At 50.6% G+C, this 23,386-nt stretch overlaps 1 protein-coding gene across 3 annotated transcripts in view; it reads left to right on the top strand.

The window, feature by feature from the left end:
* KDM5B (lysine demethylase 5B) overlaps window positions 1-23,386 on the top strand; it is a 1,291,824-nt gene that overhangs the window by 304,923 nt on the left and 963,515 nt on the right. For all 3 annotated transcript variants that reach the window (XM_069633695.1, XM_069633694.1, XM_069633693.1), the window contains one exon: window positions 14,679-14,813. In XM_069633695.1, coding sequence (XP_069489796.1) covers window positions 14,679-14,813 — 135 coding nt within the window. The remainder of the gene's footprint in view (window positions 1-14,678; window positions 14,814-23,386) is intronic.

The following is a 23,386-nucleotide window of genomic DNA, read 5'->3' on the forward strand; positions in this document are numbered from 1 at the left end:
AGTGGTCGACTTGCCAATCACCTTTGGGTGCATTCCTGTAACCAAGGGGATTAAGCACAGGGAGTTCCGGGCACCTCCCTCACCTCGTGCCAGACATACTGGAGCCAGAGGCGGGCTTCACTCGTGAGTCCCCCCAAATAACGAACAAAGGGAGCAAAACTGGTTTGGCGCGCAGAGTAAATCTCAAGAAGGACCTTTCCGACAAAAAATGGCGAAAAAAGACCAGGGCCATTTTGACGAAATGGGCACCCATGGGTACTCTACTGCAGCTGCAAAACTGAGGCCATGTTCCATTGTTCGCCGGTTGGGGGCAGGTTGTCAGCATCTCGACAAATGGCAAGCCATTACTTCGGATGCGTAGGTTCTGGATACAATAGCCCACGGTTACTGCCTTCCCTTCCTAAAGCAGCCTCACAACAATCCACTGGGGAATCTCTTTGAAGCTTCCAGATCCGCTCCTTGTGCAGGAAATCTTGACCCTGCTAGAGAAAGGCACTATAGAACTGGTGCCTGTAGTGGAGAGGAACAAGGGCTGGTATTCCCCATATTTTTTGATTCCAAAGAAAGACGGAGGATTGAGACCCATCCTGGATTTACGTTGGTTGAACAAACTTCTCAGGAAGGGCAAGTTCAAGATGGTTACGTTTTCTCAAGTCCTCCAGGCCCTTCAACTTCAGGATTGGTTGGTGTCTCTGGACCTACAGGATGCTTACTTTCATGTGCTGATTAATCCGAAGCACAAAGTACCTGAGGTTCGCTGCTGGCGACTCGCACTTTCAGTTTTGTGTCCTGTCATTCGGATTGACCTCCGCCCGAGGGTCTTCACCAAGCTAAGGGTGGTGGTGGTGGCAGCGTATCTCAGGGAGACGGGGGGGCTTCACGTCTACCCCAATCTGTACGACTGGCTGATCCATGCGCACTCTCCAGAGCAAGCATTGGCTCACCTCAGTCTCAGCTGCCGCTCCCTCAATTTCAAGAAGTCTCATCCGACACCTTCACAACAGCTCCAGTACATCAGGGCTGTGTTGGACACGTCCTTGGGGAACTGCTCGCCTCCCAAGGTAAGGGCTCATCACATTGTGCAGATGGGGAACAAGTTTAAACATGCCCAGAGTCTCCCGGCTTTCGAATTCTTAAGGTTGCTCGGCCTCCTAGCATCCTGCATTTTTCTGGTGCCAGGAGCCAGGCTGAGGAGATCCCTGCAATGGGTCCTCAAGATGCAGTGGTAGCAGTTCTCGGGCAAGATGTCGGATCCCGTTCTGATTCCACTCTCGTTCTCCCGGGATCTTCTGGGGTGGACCAACGAGGGGAGTCTGAAAGGGAAGGGGAACTGTTTTGGCATCCATGGCTGGAGGTGACTGCAGTGACGACTGCTTCCCCTCACAGGATGGGGAGCTCATGCCAAGGACTTGACTGCCAGCGGTCGTTGGTCTCTGTCGAAGTCCAAACTCCACATCAACCTTTCAGAGCTGTGGGCCATCAGGCTGGCCCTGAAGGCTTTTCTGCCATGTGTGTGGGGGAAGACCGTCCTGATCATGACGTGGCCATGCATTACCTCAACAAAAAAGGGGGGTAGGATCACTCCCATTGTGCAGAGAGGCAATGCAGCTCTGGTTCTGGGCAATTCAGCAGGAGATTTCACTCTCGGCAGTTAATCTGGCTGGAGAGGACAATGTGGCGGTGGACGCTCTGAGAAGGCAGAGCACGATCTCTCACGAGTGGGAGTTGGCTGAGGAAGTGCTTCTGGAGATCTTCGCCCTTGGGGAACCCCACAAGTGGATCTCTTCGCCACCAGTGCCAACGAAGTGCGAGAGATTCTGCTCAAGATAATTTCCTCCGAGGAGTCTTGGATGCATTTGTGGTGGATTGGTCATTCCCACTGCTGTATGTGTTTCCTCCAGTCCCTGTCATTCCTCAAGTTTTAAGGAGGTTACGGAGGTTCGGATCCCACATGATCCTCATTGCTCTAGATTGGGTTTGGAGAGCGTGGTAGCCAGACCTTCTTCTAGAAATGTCCATCTGCCCTCCACGCCGCTGTTGGGAGAATTCTTTTATAAGGCTAATTTCCCAAACTTAGTGAGTCCCCCAGCAGCTTTGCTGGATTTTTGGGGTTTGTTTTTATCTCCTGCTAAGAGTGTGACTCTTTTCCTCCCACTCTTGGGCATGATTTGAGGTATGTGTCTGACTTTTTGTGTGCTTATGGGCTATCTGGTTTTCTTTCTGCTCCATAGGGTATCATCTATTTTTTGTTACACAGCACCCTCAGTGCAGTAACACAGGGGTGTCCTACTGACCCCCAAACATAGACTCCATACCCTGGGAATGACTACTGTCTCCCAGGGCATGTAAAGTCACCATTGACTTTACTAGTCCTAAATTGTGAACAGAACCAGTGCAAACCATCATATTGTGGAAGGGATTAATTCTATTGCCCCTGGGTCTGTTTTCAAGGGGGCACTGTCCAGTCCCCCCTTGTCGAGTTTCTGGCTGGTGGCAGGGGTTACCACGCGAAATATTCCACCAGAATAGTCTCTATGGGATTTTCCCATTGATTTTAAACGCACCACTTTTTGGTGCAATGTTAAAGATACTGCTGGTTTATTTAATACTAAATTAACGGTTGGGTCTTTTTGCCAGAACACTTTTCTAAAATGGCGTTCGTGTCCGTCTCTGTAACTCTGCCCATGGTCAAGCCCTTTGTTCCACTTTTTTTGGCGGGCTTCTCCACAGAAGCCTTCCAAATGGTGCCACTCTGTCTGGGTTCCACAGGAAGGGTGGAGGGGGGGAATTGGCACCCTGAACTGCGTTGCCTCGGCAACCCAAGTCGCACTCTACTCTGATTGGCCCAGTGGTGAGCCGCCCGGCTCACCACTTAGCATGTGTGATTGACAGCTAGGCTGATGAATGGGGGTTTTGCTGCATAAAAGCAGGGCCTTTGGGACTGGAACAGTCGCCACAGGACTTAAGAATCCGAAGAGGGAAGAAGCTGAGCCATCTGCACTGACGCCACCGGTGAAGCCCTGCTGCAACTACCTCACCACTTTGCCGACAAGAGAAGATCTTCTGCTGGACGTGTCTTCTTCCTCTGAGCTGGTGGGACCAACCAGTTCACACTTTTTGCCTTCCAAAGGCGTCTCTTGGTCGAATCGCCTGTGCCAAACACCCCGGCGGCTGGATAGCCAAGCTTCATCACTTTGACCACGAATAAAAGGAACGCACCTTTTATTGACGAACTCCGCGGCTGGTTTCATCCCTGTGCAGTGCAATGACTCCACGTTTTCTCCTCGACGAGATCCTCTTCCCCTGGTCGAAACAACAAACTGCAAACACTGCCAGGAACTGCCACCGCTGGAGCCTCCTCTCTGTTTAAGGTACTGTGTCCTGCCTGGCCTCCCTTTCTTCGGTTTGCCTAAGATGACCCTTAAATCCTTTGCTTGCCAACTGGTTTGGCCTCAGACCTTCTAACTTTACCTTCTTGAATCACCCCCAACCTCTTTTGAACATTCTGCAAAGACTTTTCGTGCATTTTAAACCGTGTGATCCTGGGCACATTTCGCTTTGCTCCCTTTAAAGTGGGCCTGGCCCATTAACTTTGGCTCTACAGTATTTACTGCCTTTATTCCCTTGCTGAGAACTCCTAAAAGTGTTGGGACCTGTTTTATTTCTATGCTCTGCCTTCTTCTCTCCCTTTAACTAAACTATTGGAGTGCCACCAGGTTATGCGCTCACATCTGTAACAAATCGTGATGTTTTAACTCTGACTTGTCTGATCGTTATCAAGGGAGGTGTGTATACTTTACTTGACTGTGTTTTAACTTTTGATTTAGAGTGCTAGTATATTGCCTTAAGTGTGTCAAATATATACTTTTGATACAAAGCTCTGGTCAGTGTTTGTTTGCTCTACGGTGTTTTTAGCCCTATTGTGTATACTCTATATTCTGCCCTATTCTACTTGAGAGAAGTCTGACTGCTCAGCCACAGCTACCAGGTAAATCTGGGTGGTGCACACTGCTACCAATTGGGTTTACTGCTTACTCCTGTAGTCTTAATCTTTTTGCAGTGTTCCCCAAGGGAACTGCACAAGATTCTGCCTAACAGCCGCCTTCCCTACCGAGAGGATCTGCTCTATTTTGCAAGGGAGAGGGGTATGGGGTCAGTTACTCCATCCAGAGGGCAGGACCCTCAACCTTCACGCTTGGTATCTGAAAGGTTGAGGTATAAGGATTGGGACCTCCTGGATGACGTGATGGAGGTTTTGCTTGCGGACAGCAACAAAATCCCTGTACCGTTGGCGTAAGTTCTGCGACTGGTGCAGATCAACAAAATGTTGATCCTTTTCAGTGTTCCGTTCCCATGGTTTTGTCTTTTTTACTTTCTTTGGCTCATAGGGGCCTTCAAGTGGGTACCATTAAAGGTTATGTTCTTACTTTAAGATTCCTTTGGTTTCTCAATTTCTTAAATGCCTCACTAATGTGGTCCCGACGGCCCCTTTCCAGGTACCAGTTTGGATCTGAATTTGGTTTTGAAATTCCTTATGGGTGCTCCGTTTGAGCGTTTGCACTCTTGTCCTTTGAGGTTGTCTTTCAAGACTGTGTTCTTGGTTGCGGTTACTTCCGCTCGCAGAGTGAGTGAATTGCAGGCACTTTCATCGAAGCCGCCCTTTACTGTGTTCCACAAGGATGGGGATGTACTGAGGGTACGTCATCCTTTCTAACCAAGGTAGTGTGACTTTTCATTTGAGCCAAAAAGTGGTTCTTCCTTCTTTCTATCCTCCTCCTGGGAAGGATGAGGAGCCCATAGGTTGGATCCTAGGAGAGCGCTCAGCTTTTATATTTCTAGGATGTCCAGGGTCAGAGTGGACGATCAACTCTTTGTGGGGTATGCTGGTCATCGATTGGGCCAGGCTGTTACAAAACAGGCCTGGTCCAGGTGGATTATCCTCAAAATTACTGAATGTTACCATTTGGTGGGTAAGGACCCTCCTGCTGGGTTGCGAGCTCATTCCTCTAGGGGTGTGGCTACTTCCACAGCCCTGCAGAGTGGAGTTCCGATTCGGAACATTTGTGATGCAGCCAGATGGGCTTCTATCCACACCTTTGTTAAACATTTCTCCCTTGATACTCTTCATGGTCAAGATATGGCCTGTGGTAAGGCGGTTCTTTATTCTGCCATCTGATTGGGTACTCCAAATTCTTTTCCCTCCTCCATTTTCTGGTACTGCTTTGGGAGTCTGTCAAATATGTGGAATACGTTGGAGGACACAATCCATTCGAAGAACAAGTTACCTACCAACTGGTAACGTTCTTTATACTGGATATTTCCTCCAACGTATTCCGCATCGCTCTCCCAGCCTGCCCCTCTGGTGAATTTCCTATGCAATTGCAGCTTACGGTTCTGCATGGCTGTTTGCAGTCAAGCAGGCATTGGATTTATCTATGTTGCACGTTATGGGGGGGAAATACATAAACTGAGGCTAAGGGTGCCGTGCGTCCGATTTATAACATCCGGTGATGTCGCCTTCGAGGGGCATCGACACAACGCCATCGACGCAGGATGCCCTCTGATGAAAGTTTCCGAACTACACAGCTGTGGACATTACATGTCAAAGATGTGGAGGACGTTGGAGGAACATCCTGTCGAAGATAGTTACTAGTTGGTAGGTAGTTGTTCTTCTTGTCCCATTTTACCTGCCAGGCGTCCAGAACACCACCGTGGACTCTCAGCCTGGAGCTGAAGTCCTGCCACGAATTAGAGCTTCAAAAAGCTTAAGTGTCTTGTCTCAGTGGTCACACTCAAATCGACCTCATTGTTACAGCTACCAACGCAAAGTGTCAACGTGCCAACAGGTATCCTCAGCCAAGGATTCTGGGGGACGCTGTCTTGTTTCCTAGGGAGGGCTTCTTCCTGTATGCTTCCCTCCAATTCCGCTTTTGCTGCGTGTGATCAGCACACTCTGAAGTCGGCACTGCAAGATGGCGCTCATTTCTCTGTTGTGGTCCAGGCAGATCTGGTTCTCAGACTTTCCTCTGTTGGTGGCACCAGCCATCAAACTGTCCCTACTTCAGGCATCCTCTCCAGAGAAGGGGTCAATCCTGGACCAGTGCCTGAGCCCCACAGCCTGGCTCCTGCAGCCCTAGAGTTTGGACACTACTCGCAGTCTTTGGAATGCAAGAAAATTCTCGCAAAGGCAAGGGCCACCGCTAAGCTTGCTTGCTTCAAATCCAATTGGAAGTGCTTTACAGTGTGGTGCTGGCCACAGAAGATTTCTCTGCTGTGCGCGACCACTCAGCAGCTTCTCTCGTATCTGCTCTGGTTGACCAAGTCTGCCACTGCCCATGCCTCAGTCAGACTATCCTCCTGCCATTTCCTGGTACACTCGGGCTCCAGGCAAGCTCTCCCTGTGGTTGTACAGGCTTGTTAAGGGGTTCCTCAAGGTCTTCATCAGATCATTCCCTCCCTCCAATGAAGCCTGTGCTCCGGCTTGGGAACTAAATGTGGTACTGTCGAAAAACTGATGGGGCGGCTGTTTGAACCTATGCATCAGGCCTCTTTGAAGTTTTTGTCATGGAAAACCGCCTTCCTGATGGCATTCACGTCAGCCAGGCTGATGAGGGAACTGCAGGCTCACTCCTGTAAACCTCCATATTTATCATTCCACCCAGCTAAAGGGGTTCTGCAAACTCATCCTTCTTGCCAAAGGTAGCATCAGGCTTTAATCAGAGTATTTTTTTTTCTTTGCCAGTTTTCTCTGTGAATCCTTCACCTGCTGTAAGATCGTTGCATTCACTGTGCGTTGTTTCATGCCCTGAAGTTCTGTTTCACGTACAAAGGACTTTTGAAAGACTGCTCAACCTTTTCGTCAATTCTGGTCCTGTGGTACATTGGAAGGCCCTGTCTAAGGCTTCTGTCTCCAGCTGTTTCATGCATTGCCATCGTCTAGCTAACAGACTGCTTCCAGGCCGGCCGAGAGCTCTTTCAACCAGAGCTATCACAGTGACTACAACTTTTCTCTTCTGGTGTTTTCTTACTCGACATCTGCAGGATTGCTATGTAGAGGTCTACCCAAATCTTCACAAGATTCTACTGTATCGACAGGGATTCTGGGGAGGAGTCCTGGGTCGGCCAAAGTGCTGCGCCTGTTTGAAGTGAGTCTGTTCCAGTGGTACCACTTACAGTGGTAAGTGTTGCTTCTTTGAGCCTTGCCACATCCCTTGGTTGTGTATATGTACTGCTGTGTAATTGTATTCATGATCACGTGAATCCATGTATGACCCCATGCTGGAGAAGGAGCAAGTTACTTACCTGTCATTCTTGTTCTCCAGCATGGGTCTTTAATGGATTCGCATGCAAACCCTCTCTGGCTCTTCTTCGTTCGTGCTGCTACTTTACGTGCCTGAGCGTGGGCCTCATCACGGGTTTGGGGTCAGACCTTAAATGCGGCAGTGACAATATCGCTGCATTTAAGTGTTGGCCAAATCTTGAGTTGGGCTTGAAGTGTTAGTTTTTCCTCCAGATTTTTGCTGGAGGTAAAAATCTGCACTTCTCCAGCATGGGGTCTGGCATGGATTCACATGCTCATTCCCCGTCGTCAGGCCGGGAATCCTCGATTAAGAAAAAAATCAGTATCAGTATCCGTTTTAGTTTCTGATCTGTCTTTCTTAGTAGTAACCAATCACTGATTTCTGGGTCATACTGCCCCCAGCCAATGACTGCCCTCTCCCTAAGCCCCGCCTCTGGCAGCCATCCTCTGATTTTTACCGCACGCTCAAGAGTTGGGAGTCCTCGTGTTTAGCTCTTGAGCTTTTCGGTCAAATAGAGCCTCAAGCTCCACCGTGTCTACATCTGATCAACGGGGACCCGTTTCGGATTTTCTACGCCCCTCAAGGGTGAAGTTTTCGTCGAGTTGCGCTTCTTGGAGTCCAGAAGTTTCTACCCGGACATGGCCCAGGAGAAAGGAAGCTCGACGCCCGGAAAGCTGTTCAGGGTTTGCCCTGGATGCCAGCTGCAGAATGTGTTCAAGGAGGGCGAGCACTCGATGTCTCTACTGCCTTCATGAGGACAAAACGCACGTGGAGAAGGACTGCGTTTTGCGGGAACATGTCGGAACGGACCATCGGGGACCGACACCTTCGTCTCTCCAACTGGCTGGAAGGAAAGAGCCCTTCGGGTGAGAAGAAGTCGTCTGAGCGGTCTTCGAAGTCCTGTGAGTGCTCCCCGGCGATGGCAAAGCACTGCGATTCCGCAGGCACCGGGAGCGCGAGCGGTCGGGCTCCTCGGCTGCCAGGCAGGGCGCATCCTCTCCAGCACCATCAACCACGAGCCAACACTCTGGCTCAGGGAAGAGGAAGGCCGAGAACCCGGCAAAGCTTTTCGAGAGGCCCCGGTCGATCTCGAAGGATCCAGCCGAGGGGGACCGAGGCGGTGACCCTCCCCCCAAGGTGAAGGCCACAGGCCCACAGAAGGTGGTGAAGGCCTTGATTCACCCGGCCAAGGCCTCTATCGAGGAAGTCGCGGCAGCCCTGGCGCAGCCTGAGGAGGCTACACCAGTGGAGGCGACCTCGGGGCCCAGAGTTTCCCTGCCACCTCGGAGGGAAGCTTCTTTCCGGCCCATTGAGAAGACCCCTGTGAAGACTCCGGCGGAAAAAGAGGGGGAGGGGAGCCGGTGGCCATTGTGGACAGGGACACAGCCTCAGAGGAGGAACTGGTTGAAGTCTTGGAGGGCCTCGACGAGGGTGTCGAAGAGGCCCGGTCCCACGGGAGGGATCCCAACGAAGGGGATTACAGAGCGACGGCAAGGTTCCCAGTCAACCGTCTCTTCCGGCGCCACAGGCCAACTCGGCGGCCATTTTGTTGGCAACACAATCCTTATGTTCGGAGATAAGGATGAGATTGCCCCTACCACTGACTGAGGAGTCGGAACCAGGCCCGACGGAGGAGCCAGAGCCAGGCCAGTCGGAAAGTCCCCAAAACAAGAGAAGACGGACCCATCCAGCCCCACCTTTTCAGCCCTCACGGCCTGCTCAGCCTTTGCCCACGTCCCCCGTACCTGGGGACGACACGGGAACGTACACGGCCATGACTGGTACGGATGACTATGGCGGCGACGACGGGGCGCAGCTCCCATCGCCTCCAGCCCGGGCCTCCCCGCCCGACGAGAATGGGTCTTTCCACGTTATGATCTCCAGGGCATCTGAGCTTTTTCAGCTCTGCCCCGAAGAGAAGGAAGGTTTGCTTTACCAACGGCGCGAGGCCAAGAGGAAGACGGTCCTCGCTGTGCCTCTGCTGGATGACATCTGGGGCGAGGGTCTCGCCCTTCTTAAGAACCCGTCTAAAACGCCTGCCAAGAGGGATCCGTACGAGAAGTACCTGGTCCCTGACGCGGCACCTTTGTGCCCTAGGGCGCAACCAACCCCTGACTCTGTCGTCTCAGCGGCGGCCAAGAAGAAAGCGGGGGGGGGGAGGGCGCATCGGCCTCGGCGTCAACTTCCCCGCCGGACGGCGAAGGAAAGAAGCTGGATGCAATGGGACGACGAGTTATCTCGTCGGCGGCAATGATTAAGGCGGCCAATGCCCTCGCGATCGTGGCCCGCTACGACAGGGAGTTATGGTACAAGATCGCCCCCCTGTTGGACTTCCTACCAGACAAGAGGGCTGAGGCTCTGGAGATCTTGCAAGAAGGTGAGGTGGGGTCGGTCCGCGCCAGAACTGTGGCAAAGGACATTGCCGACACCAGTTTCTGCCAGCTAGGCAACAGCGTTTGCCTCAGACGAGGGTGGCTCAAGGTGACGGATTTCCGGCAGGACGTAAAAGCCAAGGTTTTGGGCATGCCGTTTGACGAGAACAACCTGTTTGGGGAAAACGGTGGACGAGTCCCTCCAAGCCATCAAGGCGGACACAGACAGCTAAGGCCCTAGGAGTTCTCCAGCAACGAAGGCCGTCCTTTCGGAGCTCCGGAGGCAAGTAGGGTGCCTGCAAGGGATTCGGCGGTGGCTCCTCTACGTACCGCCAAGCGGCCCGCTCCTCATCGCAGGAAGCCTATAGAGGACGACGCAAGTCGGGTGGATCCCGCCGTTGTTGCCAGGGAGGCCAAGGCGTCCTCCAAGCAAGATTGAACCGACCGTGGTGTCGGGCCCCCACCGAAGCTCCCCGGTGGGAGGCCGGCTGGCGAAGTTCGTCAGCGTGTGGGAGTCCATCTCCACCGACCGTTGGGTGCTGGACGCCCTGGCCCAGTGGCACGCCCTCGAATTCCTAAAAAAGTGCCCCCGCATTCCTCCCGTGCCCAGGAAAGAAAACCACGTCCCTCAACTGCGTTGGAGGTAAGGGCGATGCTCAAGAAAGGTGCCATCGAGCTTGTCTCAAAGAGGCTCCGGAGTATACTCAAGGTACTTCCTCGAGAAAGACAGGAGGGTGGCGACCCATCCTAGACCTGCGACGACTGAACAAGTACATCAAGGCACAGAAGTTCCGGATGGTCACCCTCCAGCACGTGCTGGGACAGCTGGAGGAGGGCGATTTCCTGTCGTCGGATTTGGAGGATGCATACTTTCACATTCCCATTCTAAAAGGACACCGTAAGTTCCTCAGGTTCGTGGTCCAAGGGCGGCACTACCAGTTCAAGGCCCTCCCGTTCGGTTTGAAGTCGGCACCCAGGGTTTTCACCAAGTGCCATGCTCCAGTGGCGGCGCAGCTGCGCCTGTAGGGGATCCACGTCGATCCCTAACTGGACGATTGGCTCATCCGCGCAAGGACAAGGGAGCTCGCCATAGAAAACACAGCGAAGACCGTCCAGCTGCTCACTGACCTGGGGGTTCTCCAACTTCCCCAAGTCCCACCTGGTCCCCTCTCAAGTAGCACTGTTTCTGGGAGCCAAGCTCGACAGGGGCGCGTCTGGCCTCGCCGTCGGAGGAAAAGACAAAGGCCATCCTAGGCAAGGTGTAGCGTCTGCTGGCCACGGACGTGGCCAGAGTGAGGTCCATCAAGTCCCTCCTCGGGATGATGTCCTCTTGCATTTATCTCGTGCGCCTGTGCAAGCTTCGGATGCGCCCTCTACAGGAGTTCCTAGACGCCCGCTGGATTCAAGCGACGGGCAGCTTCGAGGTCAGCATCCCTCAACGAGACCTTCCGACGAGCGATCCGGTGGTGGGGCACCCGTACTCATCTAGCGGCGGGGACAGACTTTCAGACCCCGGCCCACCAGGCGACTGTGACGACGGATGCCTCCCTGGAGGGGTGAGGAGCCCACACCGGAGATCTTCACGCAAGAGGCCTTTGGCTCCCAGAGGAGAAGCCGCTCCACATCAACATCCTGGAGCTCCGGGCAGTGTTCTGGGCCCTCAGGTCCTTTCTCCCGTCCCTCAAGGGCAAGGTGGTGAGGATCTTCACCGACAACACCACCACGATGTTATACATCCGGAAGCAGGGCGGAACCAGAGCCCTGGCCCTATCCAAGGAAGTAGCAAAACAAGAGTTGATGGCTGGAAGGTTTAGAATAAATCTTGACCTCTGGCATTGCTCTGGGCAAACCCCCCAGACCATCGTTCTTCGCCTGCCAAGCCATTACAAAAGGGGAAAAACCATATGCAAATCAGGCTTGGTCCCACCCCAAAGGGGCAGTCCAGCCCGAACTGCTAGGTCACATCCCTTTTGCACGAGACCACAAGCATCCCCAGACATGTTTCAGCCTTGTTGGGCGTCATCAGTGAGGAGTAGCTTGGGTCTCTAGGCCCAGCAGGCAAGGGACCCACGTCTGGGCATACCCTTCCCACTTGGGGTGACAATAGCAAAACAAAAGTTGATGGCTGGAAGGTTTAGAATAAATCTTGACCTCTGGCATTGCTCTGGGCAACCCTCCAGACCATCGTTCTTCGCCTGCCAAGCCATTACAAAAGGGGAAAAACCATATGCAAATCAGGCTACAGACCCAAGCTACTCCTCACTGATGACGCCCAACAAGGCTGAAAAATGTCTGGGGATGCTTGTGGTCTCGTGCAAAAGGGATGTGACCTAGCAGTTCGGGCTGGACTACCCCTTTGGGGGTGGGACCAAGCCTGATTTGCATATGGTTATGCAAACCCCAGATCGACCTGTTCGCGTCGGCGACAAGCTCCAAGCGCCAGAGGTTCTCCAGCAGGTTTCCCCAACCGAGGAGCATGGGCGATGCTTTCTTGTTCCCCCGGGACGGCCTGTTCCTATATGCGTTTCCTCCGTTGCCATTGCTGCTCCGCCTCCTCAACCAGCTCAAGAGGTCCCAGTGCAGAATGATCCTCGTCGCACTGGCGTGGCCGAGACAGATCAGGTTCCCGGATGTTCTGGACTTGTCAGCGTCCCCACCAGTCAAGCTGTCGACGGACGCAGATCTTATCTCCAGAGAAGGAGGCGCAATTCTTCATCACGACCTGGAGTCGCTGAACTTGCAGGCCTGGCTCCTGCAGCACTAGAGTTTGGAGGATACGATATCCCGGCTGACTGCAGAGAGGTTCTTGCGAAGGCCAGGGCGTCCTCCACTCTCGTGCTACGGACATAAGTGGAAGAGGTTCCCGATCTGGTGCCGTGCACAGAAGATGAACCCTCTGCAGATTACAGCCCCTCAAGTATTGCCGTACCTTCTGTCGCTAGCCAAAACTGGATGATCTCATGCTTCAATCAAGATGCACCTGGCAGCGATTTCCCGATACACCAGGACTACAGGGAGGTCATCCCTGTGGTCTCATCGCCTGGTTAAGGAATTTATGAAGGGACTGTTGATCATTCCCGCCGGGGAAGGCGCCAGCCCCGGCGTGGGAGCTCAACGTGGTGCTGACCAGGCACATGGGTCAGCCATTCGAGCCATTGCATTCGGCCCCGTTGAAGTTTCTGTCGTGGAAAACAGTGTTCCTGGTGGCCATCGCCTCCGCACGACGCGTGGGAGAGATCCAGGCACTATCCTGCAAGCCTCCATACCTGACCTTTCACGATACGAGGGTAGTGCTGAGGACGCACCCGTCCCTCATGACCAAGGTGCCGTCGGACTTCCATCTCAACAAGCCGTTGGTGTTACCAGTCTTTTTCCCGTCGCCTTCGTCGCCGGCCGAGAGGACTTTGCACTCGCTGGATGTAGCTAGAGCGCTGAAGTTCTACGTGGACCGAACGAAGAGTTTTCGGAGGACATCACAGCTGTTTGTGAACTTTGGACCTGTGAACCAAGGGAAGGCTCTCTTGAAGGCTTCCATTTCAAGATGGCTTTCCGGCTGCATCATGCACTGTCATCGGCTGGTGAACCGACCGTTGCCCGGCCGTCCGAGAGCCCATTCGACCAGAGCGGTCGCTGCTACCACAGCATTCTTGTCTGGTGTGCCCCTGCTGGTCATCTGCAGGGCTACTACGTGGAGGTCGACGCACACCTTCACAAGATTCTACTGCATTGACTGGGATTCCAGGGAGGAGTCCAGGGTCAACCAAGCAGTGCTGCGCAACCTGTTCGCTTAAGGTGAGCCTGGTGAGGAGGTAAGAAATGCTTAATGTTGAGCCTTTGCCACCTCCTGTGGTTGTGCATGTGTGTATTGCTATGTATTCTTATATTCATGAGCATGTGAATCCATGCCAGAACCCATGCTGGAGAAGGAACAAGTTACTTACCTCTAACTGTTGTTCTCCAGCATGGGTCTGGCATGGATTTACATGCGAACCCTCCCTCCTACCCCTCTTCGGCTCTTCACTTGGTCATACTGCCACTTTACGTGCTACCAAATCTGAGGATGGCTGCCAGAGGCGGGGCTTAGGCAGAGGGCAGTCATTGGATGGGGGCAGTATGTCCCAGAAACCAGTGATTGGTTACTACTAAAAGACGGATAAGAAACTAAACTGATATTGTTTTTTTTTCTTTACCGAGGATTCCCAGCCTGACAGGGAATGAGCATGTGAATCCATGCAAGACCCATGCTGGAGAACAGTTACAGGTAAGTAACTTGTTCCTTACTGCCAGTTTTCGGCACTATTAGCGCAGCGCTAATGGCGCCACCCCAACCCATTGGGTCCAATGGACCCAATTTGGAATAGGGATTTACAGCCATACCACTACTCGTGATCTAGGCACAATTTGTGTTGTACCGAGTAGCGGTAACGCTAAAAGTGTTGCGCCGGGATAACGCCAAACTTGTGATGAGGCTGCAAGTCTGAAGATGGCCACCAGGGGTGGTGCTTGGGTGGACTAGTGTTATTGGGTGGGGGCAGTATGTCCCAAGGTGACACTGATAGGCTACAAAAGTGATGAGTAGCTTTTAGCTTAAAGCTAAACTGCTTTAATTTTACTGAGGATTCCCAGTCTGACTGGCAATATTTATGAGCATGTGAATCCATGCAAGACCCATGCTGGATAACAAGAGCTACAGGTAAGTAAAGTTCCTTCATGTTAGAAGTGTTTGTTTTTGAGTGCAAACTATATTTCAGTGCTTTAAATTGACGCATGAAGTACATTTTATTTTCAAGAATGCTTATTTCATTTATTTTTTCCCCTCCTTGGGCTCTGGTACAATAGTTACTCACCAGTACCACACTATTTCAATTAAAAAAAATCATGCATATATGCTGATTAAGCTAGCTTTTTCAGATGGGACTGTAAAGATTTTGTTTCATGATGTGCACCAGAATTCAGTGAGCTGTGAACGCATGCAATCTAGCAGTGTTTTATTTTTTTCCTGCAGTGTCTGCAGAAGCAAGACTTCAACCCTGATGAGAAGGATAAGGAATACAAGCCCCATGATATAATTCAGCGACAGTCTGTTCAGCCACCTGAGACATGCGTGCCTGCTAGACGAGCCAAGCGCATGACTGCAGAGGTGAGAACCAGCTTGTTGACTCCGCCCACCCAAAACTGTAGATTAGTTGTTAATTTTGCCAAAAAGTTTAACTGCAGGCTGTAGCCTTCAAACGAGCTCAGTGACACAAAGAACAGTGGGATAACCAAGTCAAAAAACGCTAGCAGAGCTCTATAGAAGACAGCAGAATCGGGTTGCAGTGAAGTATGAAAAATTGGAAATTGGCAGATGGGATGGTGACCCCTGGGCAATCCTGGTGGAGATGAAGAGGGCGTGTTTCTAGATGGGATCACAAGTAGGGTGTCTGCATGAGGTCTCAGAAATTAAGTTCAGGAGTGTTCAGTTGGCAGAAGGCAACGAACGACATTTTGAGCTGCCAAGTAGACTTTGTAAATTATGTAAACATTGACTGGTCTGAAAACTATCAGTTTTAATTTCTTTGTAAGTCTTATTCTCTATGCCGAGCCTCCCAAATCTATTGCTGGACTTTATTTCTTTTACTTTTAAGGTAAGTGAGACTTTCTTACTCCACTTCTGCATTTACTTTTGTTCTGGGGACACTGTACTCTTCTTAGAAGTTCCCGGTCTGGGGAGACCAGTCCCTTTAGGTTTTTGCTCTCTGCTTTCCTATGGCAGCACCCCGACCTTAAGTGCTGTACTGCCTGTTAAAATGGAATTCTATAATCTGGCCCGGTGGACAGATGTTTAGCCATCCTTGTTGTAATGAACAGGGAACTGAAGGGTTAGCCAAAACCCAATCAAGGTAAACATGGAGAGCAGTTATGCTATTCTCAAGAGAGTGGTGTCAGGGCTTTAAAGTGTCCATACAATATAATACACAATTATTAAATTTAGACGGGAATGTAAATAAATAAAAATTTATTTTCGGCCTTCTACACAGACTGAAAAATTGAACTAGCAGGTGAGATTACACAATGCTCAGTAGTACTCCTATATACTTTCACCGTAGGTTCATAAAATGCATTCCAATGACTTCAACACAGGAGGTAATGCAGTACATGGTAGAAATAATTGACAAGGGATTTCCCTAACTTAAGCAGCCCAATTCCTAAGAAGGAGGCATTCTGCCCAAAAGTCACAGGAGCCACAATGCTTCACACCAGGAGCCTTAGCAGGTAAGTTATAATTTACTTGTATTGACAGAGGGATGAAATATTCTTCATCAATATTGCAACGATAAGTAAAGAGTCGTCTTCTATATTTCAGGAGTTACTGTCCAAGTTCAATCAAAAGGCAGTGGCATTGAAGGATGACACAAGGTGACTGGATCCCAATGTCCTATGGAGGATGGGGAGGAGAATAGATGCACTGCACTTATCTGCACCCCCTCCTCAGCCTGATTTTCCTAGAGAACTTGATGGGTCGACTGTTGGTTACTGGAGTTTGCATTTCCTACCTTTTGTTCCAGTGAGAGGAGCCCAGGAGCTGCTTGTGCAAGGATTCTTCCGGTCAGGTACTGTAGCAAGATACCACCCCTGGCAATGAAGATATGCAGGATTCACAGATAGAGGACTGGGGAAGGCGAGCTCCAGCGACTGTCTCCGAACACAGGCGACCTCCCAATTGCAGTCACAGATGCTCCTCTAGGAGAGGATCCCTTGCTGCTGGGCTGCTGAAATTCAGAGAGGGCGACTTGTACCACAAGCTGGTGTCTACCAATGGTATGGGTGCCACAGTGGAACTGCAATTCTGGCGAGGTAGTCCATGAGAGAGCTGGTTAGTCCAATGGTTGGTGCAGGGACACTTTTGAAGTCTCAGGACAGCTGGATCCGCCAAGGTGTCAAGACTAGTTGGTCCTACTAGTCCAAAAGCTGAAGCACTGCTCAGTCTGGGCCAGATGCAGGAAGGGATGCCTGGCCTCTTCGGGCGTCTTCAGATCCGTTGTTGTACAAGGGATTCTTGGCTCCAACTGTGATCTGGAGAAATGGCTGCAGGAGTCTTTTTATCTGTTTCAAGCTAGAAGCAAGTCCAGGCCCACCAATGGTAAGGATATGCACCATTCAAGCAGCCTGTGGTTGTCCAACCTGGGACAACTATTGGTTTCACTCATGCCCCACACTAACCGTCACCTCGGCTGTGGAATGGGACCAGACAATCCTACCCCCTTATTGGACCACACACACCAAGGCAACACTAGCCCTCGAAAGCTGCAGTTTGCTGAGGAAAGTGCATGAGCTTTATAAGGGATTTCCTGCCAAGGCAGGAAGGTAAAACTACAATATGGCCAAAGAAAAACGTCTCGTGGCATGCCCATTTTAGGTCACTAGCCACATTTAGTAGCAATAAGCGGTAAATGCAAACATGCATACCTAAAATGATGCACACATTGTAAAAGTGTATCTGCTGCCACAGCTTGTCTTTGGGTACATATATAAGTAACCAAAAATACAAAGTGTAAACGGCTCGGTTGACGCAAGGTATCCCCACTGCACAGCATTGTAAGATGCTGTGTGCAATGTTAAATTACACATTGCAAAAGGGAAACCTAGTTTCTGATGTTTGTTAATCTGCTTAGCATCACATGCTGTGCATATGGTCCGACATCCAGTGGTAACTGCAGAGTATTGAATCTTGTCTTTCTAGAATCGAAAGGGGACATCGACATGGCCGTGCCTGTAAAACTATCCCTACGTGACGTGCAGTGTACCCAAGATCCCTAACGCGTTGAGGTGCCTCAGATTGTTTTTTTCCACCCAGCATACTGGTCCCCTTGATGCGGAGCTCGTCGAAGACATTGCTTATTGTCCCCTTGACCTTTGATCGAATAGTGATATAAAATAATCAGATCACCCTATCCGTCCCTTATTTCGACGGCTGTTCCAGACCTCTGCCGAAGACCTTCAGAATTCGACCGAAGGTGATCCAGTCGGCGCTGCCGACCACGTGGCTGGGCCTTCCGCCGGCCTATACATTAGGGAGAGTGGGGTCGGGGTGGACATTTCTATACAAATTAAGAATACCTTTCCCTTTCCTTCCTCTTCCCTTCTGGCCTTCGTCACTCTGTCCATCCTCAGCTATTGCGGACTCCATTTATGTTTTGCCCTATGTGTAAGAGCAAATTCCCTTGGAAAGATAAGCACAGACGGTTTAACAGGTGCTTGCTCCTCGATCACAAGGAAGGATGCGCAGCTTGTAAGCTCCTTCGTCCTAAGACCTTAAACAAGCGTAAAGTCAAATGGTGCTGCCTACTGTATGTCGAAGGCTGAATTTTCTCCCCCTGCCGCAGCCACCGAAGATGGCGAGAATGACGATCAGACCTCCGAGGTTGTTGACCTTTCGACAGAATGCTCGCGTTCTGCATAGTCTGTCTCCTGCCCCACTAGGCACGGCTTAGGCACTGCTATGGGGAATTCACACCCCAGCGACAAAGTCAAACATGTACACAGCACAAAACACACAACACCAAGTCGCTCTTCGGCCAGGTCGAAGAAGACTTAAAGGCCAAGGATCCATCGAGGTCCAAGAATGGCCTAAGCGAGTTACCGGAACCCACCCATACGTCGAAAGAGAGGCACAGACATTACACATCTGTAGGTCCCTCAGGAGGAGTTTAGTTTTCTGAGGGCGAAGAAGGGTTGTCTTCGACGTTGAGACTAAAATCAACGTTTTTCGACACATTAACATATTCAGGACCCTTTTCCACCGCTAGACCATTCTAGGTCTTCGGTTTGGACTACAGAGAAATTTGAGAACTGCATGAAAAGGCTGGACAGGTTTGTTTCCTGTTCAGAACAACCCACACCAAGGAGGCCACGGTATGAGAGCCCTGCAGAACCCAAATCAAAATTCCCAAGGCTTTTTGACTCCTCATTAGAAGAGGATGTATAAAACTACGACCTAACTGAAGACATGCCTGCAGACACTCCGGATGAGGATTTAATCAACCCTGAGGACATGCATAACCCCATAGAGGGCTGGGAGGAGAACACAGATGTGGGTGACCCTCCACCATGGCAATTTCCAGATCCTGATGCCCTGTCTCTGGATTCTCCCCAGTCCACTCTCACTAGGCAACAACCCTCGCCAGTGGATGATCAATTGACTTTCAACGTAATGTTGCATAAAGCAGCTGATCACTTTAAGATTGTTACAGATGAAGCTGTCACCGAAGCAGACATTGTGGAGGATATTCTCATGGAGAAGCCACCGGCTAGCGAGGCCATTCCCCTCTTTAATTCAATTAAACGTCTGGTGCCCTCCTTATCAACATCTGCTCGCACAAGGCGTCAACCCACGAATAGAAAAACTCTTTAGTCCTTCTCCCCAGACCCTCTTTATATCAGAGGTCACTCCACCCCAGACTCTCTCTGGTGGTGACTATTACACGAAAGAGGGCAGGGGTCCCTTTGGCAACCAGTGAGGCACCCCCTGATAAGGAAGGTAAACGACTCTACGCCCTTGGGAAAAGTATCAGTCGCAGCAGTGTTTTCAACGCATATTGCCAACACGGCCTTGTTGGCCAGCTACGCTGATGCCCAGTGGGCCTTACTACAGGAAGGCCTACAGGAGGTTCCCGAACCTCTACGTACTCATCTCCTCACCACTGTTGCTGAGGGCAGACAAGTGAACCAGAGCATACATAAGAACACTGTGGATTCTGCTGAAATAGTTGGTCGATCCCTGGCTCAGGGCACACTCCTGAAGAGACATGCATGGCTATGGAACTCTGGATTTAAGCCAGAGACGCAAGCGTCACTGATAAACCCGTGAAAGATTCCAACCTGTTTAGGAAGGCGGTCGAGGAGGCCCTTGAGACGGGAAAAAAGGAGCCGGACACCCTGAAAACACTGGATCAAATTATATAAAGACCCTCTAAAAGGCGAGGATCTGGATCCAAACTGCTTTTTCGTGGCCAACACTTCCCTCAACAATATTCCTTAGGCAACAATTGGAACTCTCCACAGGGAAATGGCAGATACACCAACTCGTATCCCCAAAGGGGTCAGCGTCGTGGCAAAGGAAGGGGCCGGGTCTCTACCCCTAGAGGCTCCCCAGCCTCAGGTTCAAAATGATCCAAAGATTTGGGTCCATTCCCATGCCTCCCCGGTCAGGGGCCGGCTGACATGTTGTTTTAGGCATGGAAGGGGATAACTACAGACCAATAGGTGCTAAAGACCGTGGCCCACGGATACTGTTTAGAGTTCCACCGGTGCCCAACATTCAGACCTCCACGAGCAAGACGACTGACACCAGCCCATCTTTGCATACCCCTTCAGGAAGTCAAGACACTACAAGAGAAAGGAGCCATAGAAATCGTACCACTGTCACAGGTAAAAGAAGGTAATTTATTCAGTGTACTTCCTTGTACCGAAAAAGGATCTAACCATGCACCTTGTTTTAGATCTGCGCCCAGCAAACAAATGTGTAAAGCCACAAGATCTGTGGTAACTCTACAGGAAGTAATTCCACTGCTATCACATGGGATTACATGGCAACACTGGACGTGAAAGATGCATATTTTCATATTTCAATGTTCCCAGCGCACAGAAAGTAACTCAGATTTATGATACAAGACGAACATTATCAGTTCAAAGTACTACCCTTCAGCATAGTATCTGCACCAAGGGTATTTACAAAGGTACTAGCGGTGGCAGCAGCACATCTGCACAGGCAATCCATCACAGTCTATCCTTACCTCGATGACTGGCTCATAACAGGGTTCTTACGAAACCTGTCTGTCAAATACCCAAAAGACGATAGATCTTTTATTCAGTCTAGGATTCTCTATCAACAATAAGAAATCCAGCCTTGACCCTAGTCGGGTCAAACAGTTCCTAGGGGCTCTAATGCGAACAAAGGACTGCCTTGTCTTCCCCTCAAACGAGAGGGTTCAAAACATGTTTCAAATCCCTCATGTAGCCAGTCGCGAGGTGACGGTACGCAAAGCTATGCGACTGCTAGGAATGATGTATCTACTTGGTTCCTCACGCGCGCCTGCGTCCCATGCAAGAGTGGCTCAACAGCCAGTGGCGTCAGGCCAGCGGACAGTGGGATGATCTAGTGGTTGTCTCGCCGGCCCTCGCTCTCGCGCTGCAGTGGTGGTCGAGGGAGAACCTCTTGAAGGGGAAATCCTTCACCACCCCCGCAGTGGAAGCCACTCTAACCACAGACGTGTCTCTTACATGGTGGGGAGTCACCTGCTTAAACAGTGCACAGAGTTTGGTCCTTACATAGCATTCAACCACATAAACCTGTTGGAACTGTTGGCGGTGTTCAAAGCACTAAAAGCTTTCCAGACACAACTACAGCGGAAGACGATCCTGATCCTCACAGACAGCACCACGGCCATGTACTATCTGACCAAACAAGGGGACACTCATTCTCCAGGGCTGTCCAAACTGTCCCAGAACGTGGGCTCTCAAACGCAACATGTTCCAGGGGAACTCAATCTTTTGGCACATGTACTCGGCAGAGACTTTCCGTTGCACATGGAGTACGAATGGCGATTACATGGAGACATCCTCTCCAATGTTTTTTCGTAGAATGGGGCTTCCCAGAGATCGATTTGTTTGCAACTCTGGAGAACGCTCAATGCCAAGATTACGCCTCCAAGTACCCCCCAGAACCGCTCCAAGGGGAACATGGTCAGGGAAAGGCCCTCCCACCCCGACGCCCCTTAACAGGATCGTGCACAAGATGCACCAGGAACCAGTCACAATGATATTGGTGGCCCCCATGTGGGCCCGCCAACCCTGGTGCACTCAGCTGATGGAGATGTCCCTATCTCCCTTGCCTGTACAACATGTCACAAGACGGAGGGGAGACGCTTCACCCATGCCCGCAGACATTGAACTTAGCGGCCTGGCTCCTGAGGTCCTAGTTTGGGCACCTGCAACTCCCTCAGATGTAGGGACATTCTCAGGGAGGCAAGAAAACCGAACACTAGGCATTGCTATTCCGGTAAGTGGAAACGGTTTGTCATCTGGTGCAACTCAAAGAGCATTAACCTGATTAACTGCTCTCCCACACATTGTTTTATACCTAACTCATTTACTTGACTCAGGCCTGGTCTTTAACTCCATAAAGGTGCACTTAGCTGCGCTTTCAGCCTACACTACATCACAACAGAAAGTGTCATGGTGGAAGATACCAGTTATTAAAGCTTTCATACGGGGAGTGAAGAGAATTTACCCTCCCATTTCTAACCCGGCTCTGGGATGGGACCTAAACATGGTTTTGACTAGGCTTATGGGGGCTCCTTTCGAACCCATGCACAAAGCAAGTCTTAAAGACCTCCCCTATAAAACTGCTTTTTTAATCGATATTACCTCCATTAGGTGAGTAAGTGAACTACAAGCGCTCTCAATCCTAGATCCCTTTTGTAACAGTTCACAAATATAAGGTGGTCCTGTGCACCCACCCTACGCTTGCGCCTAAAATTATTTCCAAGTTCCTTGTGAACCAGTCGATAGAACTACCAACGTTCTTTCAAAATCCTTCAAGCCTGGGAGAAGGAACCCTGCACACAATGTATGTACACAGAGCTGTCATGTTCTACATGGAAAGAACTCTACCACTAAGGAAGACTAATCGGTTTTTCATTTCAGTGGCGGCAGAAAGAGGAGCCGCAGTCTCCAAATCCACCATCTCTAGATGGATTGTCAAATGCTTCACACTCTGCTACAATCTTGCTAAGAGAGAGCTGCCTTTCAAGCCTAGAGCACATTCTACTCGAGGCACTGGGGCGTCGTAGCATTCATTGCAAACGTTCCCCTTTGTCCATTTGCAAAGTGGCAACCTGGAGTTCTGTACACAACTTTACAAAACATTATTGCCTAAACACTCATTCTAGGTCTGATTCTCAGGTGGTACTAAAACATCTTTTCACTACTGTTCCCTCTCTCAACCCACCTCCAACTCTGGATACTACTCGCTAGTCTATACACAGCATGTGATTCTAAGCAGATTAACAAACATGAGAAAATACGCATTACTTACTGTAAAAGCATTTCTGATGGTTGGATCTGCTTAGATTCACATGGGCCCACCCTTCCTCCCTGCTCGGATGGAAGGAACATAGACGTCTTACCACTTTCTCTCTTTTCTGTACTCGCTCCCGATAGTCTTAAGGCTCCCTCTAGGCAGAAAAAATATAATCTGAGGGACCTCGATGCGTGACGGATCTTGGGTACACTACACGTCACGTAGGGATAGTATCACAGGCACGCCCATGTCGACGTCACCTTTCGATTCTCGAAAGACAAGATGCAATACTCTGCGATTACCACTGGATGTCGGACCATATGCACAGCATGTGAATCTAAGCAGATACAACCATCAAATGCTTTTACGGTAAGTAATGAATATCTACCCAGTACTGATGGTCTGAAAGACTGAACAGTTTTCCCATAACAAAAAAGAAAAAAGCAAAGGAATTGAAGGCTTTCCTTCCCCTCAGTCAGATCAGGTTCAAAAACAGTGCTAACAGATTGGGGGGGGGGGGGGGGGTCCATAGGAACTGTGGAGGGAAAGTTGGACAAAGAGAAATCTCTACTATCGGCATCTGACCCATAGTCCCTTTTGCAAAGTGTTTGGTTCTTAAGTGTGTCCCTAGACCCACCAGTGCAGGAATG

Source organism: Ambystoma mexicanum, chromosome 13 (assembly GCF_040938575.1).
Source record: "Ambystoma mexicanum isolate Mex_15411 chromosome 13, UKY_AmexF1_1, whole genome shotgun sequence".
NCBI classification, from domain to species: Eukaryota; Metazoa; Chordata; class Amphibia; order Caudata; family Ambystomatidae; genus Ambystoma; species Ambystoma mexicanum.